A 6,000-nucleotide genomic window follows, 5' to 3' on the forward strand; every position below is an offset into this window, starting at 1 on the left:
CTTTATATTATATTATATATATATAAGAGAAAAGGGAAAAAAATATATAATAAATAGAATTTCTAATTATATATAGCTTCACTCAAAAATCTCACCAATCTCTGGGTATAGATTGAGTGTCGCGGTGCACCATGTCATTAATCTATCCATCTAATGATAATGTGCTTTTTCTTAAAAAAAAAAATTGATTTATCCATCCTTATATATATATATATATATATATATATAGATGCCCTTTGTAAAATCTTCGGGCCTTGCAAATAATCTTTTTAAATATCATTTTTTTTTTGTTTGTGGGCCCCAAGCTAATAATACTCTTTTTGTTTCTTTTTATCCGCATATAGCCTACCTACGGTATATAGCTAATAGCCTACCTACAATATATAGCTAATAATACTTTTTTTGCTAATAGCCTACCTACAATGTATAGCTAATAATATAGCTAAGAATTTATTGTAGCTAAGAATTAGCTGAATTCTTAGCTATATATTGTAGGACTCTTTTTGCTAATAGCCTACCTACAATATATAGCTACTAACCTACAATATATAGCTAAGAATCAAGATTCTTAGCTATATATTGTAGGTTATTAGCTATAGGTAGGCCATATGTGGAGAAAAAGAAACAAGAGTATCATTAGCTTGTGGCCCACAAACAAAAAAAAATGATATTTATAAAGAATATTTGCAAAGTCGAAGATTTTTCAAGGGGTATTTTTATAAATTCTAAAAAATTGAGATCTAAAATTAAATATAAAAAATTCAGTGAGAGCCGCCCTCATTGGTACTATGCTAGGTCCAAAATTGTGGTAGTTAATTTTTTTTTAAAAAATAATAATTGTTGTGGACTTAGAGCCCTAAGTGTCACGTTTAAAGGACCATCACCACTTCATTCCAAATATAGTAACTACAAAGTCGTTGTCCCAAGTAGAAAACATGTAACCATTTGTTTACGAACAAGTCCAGCTGTACCATATTATAGTCAGGAGTTTGAATTTGAATTCATTTATGTGAAGTGAGTCTTTCATTATAATTGGTAATTACATTTTTTCCATGGGCCTCAAGCTCGAGCTTAATAATGAGTTGAGTTTGACTTGAACACATAAAATTAGACTCGACGATCTAGATCTAGATCACTTGTTAAAATAACATAAATACTAATTAAGCTTTCTAATTAGTTCATAGCTAATTTAGTTATAATCAAAGACATTCCAAAAACGTTAATTGAAAAATTACAAATAATATAACTTGATTCACACACCTGTTGTTAAATTCAAAATAAACTAAATAACAAGATAGAGAGAAGTCGAGCTTATCTTTGAACACATAAAATTAGACTTGACGATCTTGATCACTTACTAAAATAATACTCTGTATTTAAAAGTTTTTCAAATTTAATAAAATAACCTAACTACTAATAAACTTCTCTAGCTAGTTCCTAGCTAATCTAGTTATAATCAAAGACAATTGAAAAACGACGTATCTTGCGGATAACATGTTAGATAACAGCCAATTCAATTCCAAAAAAATGGGAAGTTGCTACAAATATATACATTTTATGGAATTTTATTGAAATTCAGTTCGAACCGTCCGACGCCTCTGCTGTCCATTAGTATCCAGATAAGAACTCCTTAATTGCCCTTCACTCCCACCGAGTCGTACCCAACTCTCTGCAGGTCCGTATTCGAATCCAAATCCAGTCACTCTTTCTGCCCACTTGAACACAAGGTAAGCTGAATAGGTTGTGTCTGGCGATAGCATCTGAGTACTTATCTTCACACGAATTTCAAGCCAACAAACATGGAGAAGCTCTGCCACACCAGTGAATCTGATTTTGGACTCATGAAATTATTAACACCAAAGAACACAGTGTGAGAGATAGACCCGGACTCGTCGGGTAAAGAAATCCATCTCCAATACATTGGTGTATCACCCCAAATAATTGTGACTTATCTTGCAGATAACATGTTAGATAACAGCCCATTCAATTCCAAAAAAATGGAAAGTTGTTACCAATATATACATTTTATGGAAACTGGCTACAAATATATACATTCTTGATTTCATTTAGAGTACAAATCTCTAGCATTTCAAAATATGCCCAAATTGCACCTAATATCTGTCGACTGTCAAATTTAAATAACTTTTTTTTATTTATAAATCCCCACAAAATACTCCTCAAAACTGAAATCAGTGCTTTAATTTTTTTTTTTGGGAAATGTAAAGGGTGGGGGTATTTGTACATTCTACATATAACGGGTTTTTTTTACACATTACCTTTTCATTTATTTACTATTCTTTGGCCTGATTTCAATTCCTTGAAGAATGAGGCCACTTTTCCAGTTGCCACCCTTCACTTCTTGCAAACATATTTCTAGTTCCCCATCTTCTCCACTCTTGTAAAGATAGTCACCCAACTCCATCTCCAACCACCCGTCTCCTCTCTCCTTCGGACATTGATCGCTGCTTTCACTTGGCATGGCGACTTGTGGTCTCTGCATCTTAGCAAGGGTGCGGTTGAAAATCCCCATTCGCCCTCTTCGTCTTGGTAAAATATGAGTTCGACGCCCCTGCCCTCCATTAGGATCCAGATAAAAACTCCTTAATTCCTCTTCACTCCCACGAAGTCCTACCCAGCCCTCCACTGGTTGGGATTGAAATCCATATACTCTTTTCGTCCACTTGAACACAAGGTAAGCTGCATAGTTTGTGTCAGGCGATATCATCCGAGTACTTATCCTCCCACGAATTTCAAGCCAACACACATCGACAAGCTCTGCCACCTCAGCGAATCTGATTTTGTAAATTTGGTTTCATTGAATTAATTAACACCATACATGGAGAAAACAAACGAAGAAAAGAGCAGCACAGTGTGAGAGATAGACCTGGACTCGGGTAGAGAAATCCATCTCCAATACATAGGTGTATCACCATAAACAATTGTGAGGGATCTTGCAGCTAACATGAAACATTTCTTCCCACTCCATTTATCCAATGAAAAACTCTGCTTAATGCCACCAATGAGAAGTTAGAGAGAGATGAAAATGAAAACTGAAGCAAACATTGTGTATAAAGTTGATTACAGCCACCCAAATGGACATTTAGATAGAGAAAAAGACTAGCAAGAACCAAAGCTCCAAAACAGAACTGACAACTCCGCTCTGTGAATCATATGATTCAACGCAAAAGGTACAAAACAAAGCTAACAAGAATTACATGTTATGCTGCAGTACTAATGAATAACATGAGTCTACTATCACCCGCAAAGATGGCTTTTGACAGGCTGCTTTGCAACACAACCAGATTCATAACCAACCCGAAATTTGTTGTGTTAGGCATATAAGCACATGTGATTCAAGGGCTCTACTTGAAGACTATAAATGATTATCCATAATTAACTAGTGATACAACATATTGGGAGATTGCAGCTACTAACTGATGAAATAGATATTTGGTATTAGTATTAAACAAACAAGTAGAGACAAGCAAAGGGAACAGAAGCAGATAAGTAGTTTATTTTCCCTCAAATGCTGGTAAGCAAGGGCCTGAGACAGAATACGCCAATGCCCAGTATCCACCTTCACTCGCAACAATATTATTCGAAATACTTGTTGGTTCCATTTTGAACTAAAATTCATCAAACTTGCAAATAATTTGGGGAGTGTTCGTATTCTTGCAAACTTATAGTTGGACAATCAAGACTTCCGGTGTCTACAGTGATCTGAGGTCTTGTCTCCCCATTTGAAGATGCTCATGTTTAGCCTTCCAAGTAAATTTCTATTCACAGTATATGGACATTGCACAGTATAATATAAGTCTAATATTATGTGGCATTCTATTGCTTGGTATGATGGTAAAAGCTAACTGACAAGTGTGAGAATGCAGGTTCTTAGTCTGCATGTGAGGGAATTTGTAACGACCCGAACCCGGGGGGTCCATATCGCTATCCGGGTCCTTATCCGAACCCGAACTCATCTAAGGGCATTACCGTCATTTTCAATGTCAAGACACAATTAATACATTATACCAAAGTTCATAGCATCCCATAGTAACAACAAGTGGTTCGGGATTAGCCAAAACCGACGAAAGAACAAGAAACAGGGAAAACCAGAAACGACGTTTAGTGGAAACACCTCGACTGGTTTGGTTAGTTTCTGCGTTGTGCCTAAGAGTTAGGGATTTTTCTAATTTGCCTGTGCCGATACCCCATGTCACCCGGTTACAACCTTTAATTTATGATTATGAACATATAATTTCTATGCACATTCTTTAGTCCACTTCTGTGCACACTTTATTATTATGAAGAGATTCCACCGTTTGGTATGATGGTATACGCTTGCAAGGGCGGATCCAAAGGGGGGACTAAGGGGGCCAACTTGCCAAGCCCCCAAAAAAAAACATAAATAAATAAATAATAGTAGCACTAGCCCATCCAAGAATATATTAGCCCCCCATATATATTTCGGGGTCCGCCAACCTTGGGCTGACATGTTTGAGAAATCTCTCCCAAACTGTCAAAAGTTAAGAAGGTGTAAAATTTTCCTCTGCTGCCTTCCATGGACAGTGTAAAAAACACCTGCTTCCTGCAAATCCTCAAATCTTTGTATGGTAACGATTAACCCTAAACCCATTAAAAACTTGACCATATTTTCCACAGAAACAGAAAATTACACATCATTCATGACTAATCACAATCTTACATACATACATATATATATATATATATATATATATGGATCCTGTCAAAAGAGAGCATCTATTCACTATTTTTTGTAAATATATATAACTTTTTTAGTCCTGTCAAAAAGAGGGAATAATCGACTGAGATAAAAAAATAATAATAATAAATAAATAAAATCTGGACAAAATAAAAGAGACCAAAAACAGTAAAGATGTGAGAGACCAATCATATTTATTGGAATGCAGTGGTGTAGTTTGAAAAAAAATAATATAATCATTCACTTTTGAAGTTAGGATAAGAAAAGTCACTTCATTTTAAATGTGAGTGCAAAAGTAAATTAAAATCTTGAACATATTTCCCTATATTACACACCATTCATTTCTACTCACAATCAAACAATACAGCGTGAAACTTGAAATTTTACCTTAGTCCCACCATCGACGGTGAGGGGATGATCGGAGAGGCTGAGATAAAGGTCTTTCTTAGATGTGAAAACCGGCGGAGAAGAATCGGAAGCTCGGGCAATGATGTCCTGATAATCTGACGGCAGAAATCTCTCCCAAACTGTGTCAGATTCCGCAGCCGACCGGAAAGTGGACGCCAGCGACGAAAGCCGGCAAGTATCTGGAGCACTCGCCAGAGACAACATGTTCGCTATGCAATTCTCCGGCAATGCGTTGAAATCGGTCGCCGGACATGGATTTCTGCTGCTCTCTGCTTCCATCTCTTATCTGTTTCTCTCTCTCTAGATCTCTCTTCTCATATATGCATACACCGGGCAAAAATCCCCTCCTGTTCCTCCTTTTCGGATGTGTGGCTTAGATTGGGCCACGTCAATTAAAAAAATTACTGTTGATTTTGGTAACAAATGTTTAACTGCAGCAGGCATACACGTTTGAATTATATTAACGAAATACTTCAACAATTATCTAAACAAATAAATTTACCAAAGTATCCTTATGTTATCTCGAGAAAAGTCAAATCTGTCCTTGTCATTTAAACTTTTAGAAAGAGTTTTAGAGAGAGAAAGGGAGAAAATGTTCAGGAGGGTTAGACGATTCTCTAGAACGCTTGGAGGCCACCTTCCAAGATCATCAAAGACGATTCTCTCTCCATATACGATATTATTGATCTTCCTCTATTTATACATCTAATTTATGTTCTGATACCTAATTAATCTCTTCATATAATAATTTTTTTTTTTTTTTTTTTTTTAGATCTCCATAATTCAAATCAGATTGTGTGAAATGGATTTTTTTATCTGTTTAAATTTTTTTTTTTATATATACATCTCCATAATTAGGGTTAGATCGTCGTCAA

The 6,000-nt window shown here is 35.6% G+C and overlaps 1 protein-coding gene across 1 annotated transcript; it reads right to left on the reverse strand.

Moving 5' to 3' along the window:
- Positions 1 to 1,967: 1,967 nt before the first annotated feature.
- Positions 1,968 to 5,419, reverse strand: LOC132271360 (F-box protein PP2-B11-like). Its single transcript, XM_059772714.1, has 3 exons — positions 5,105 to 5,419; positions 2,885 to 3,003; positions 1,968 to 2,792 (listed from the first exon to the last, which is right to left on the reverse strand). Exons 1-3 carry the CDS (start codon positions 5,402 to 5,404, stop codon positions 2,285 to 2,287), a joined length of 927 nt encoding a protein of 308 aa, XP_059628697.1. The 5' UTR covers positions 5,405 to 5,419; the 3' UTR covers positions 1,968 to 2,284.
- Between the last annotated feature and the right edge of the window lie 581 nt (positions 5,420 to 6,000).

Source organism: Cornus florida, unplaced genomic scaffold (assembly GCF_030987335.1).
Source record: "Cornus florida cultivar Cherokee Brave unplaced genomic scaffold, ASM3098733v1 CherokeeBrave_3.0.0_Hap2_Chr08, whole genome shotgun sequence".
NCBI classification, from domain to species: Eukaryota; Viridiplantae; Streptophyta; class Magnoliopsida; order Cornales; family Cornaceae; genus Cornus; species Cornus florida.

Bases quoted from the DNA above. Each gene is read 5' to 3' on its own strand.
- LOC132271360 (XM_059772714.1), bottom strand. From the start codon at position 5,404: ATGGAAGCAGAGAGCAGCAGAAATCCATGTCCGGCGACCGATTTCAAC. The intron at 3,004-5,104 runs GTAAAATTTCAA...GGCATTAAGCAG, and splicing joins CCGTCGATGGTGGGACTAAG to AGTTTTTCATTGGATAAATG. The intron at 2,793-2,884 runs GTCTATCTCTCA...TTACAAAATCAG, and splicing joins ATTTCTCTACCCGAGTCCAG to ATTCGCTGAGGTGGCAGAGC.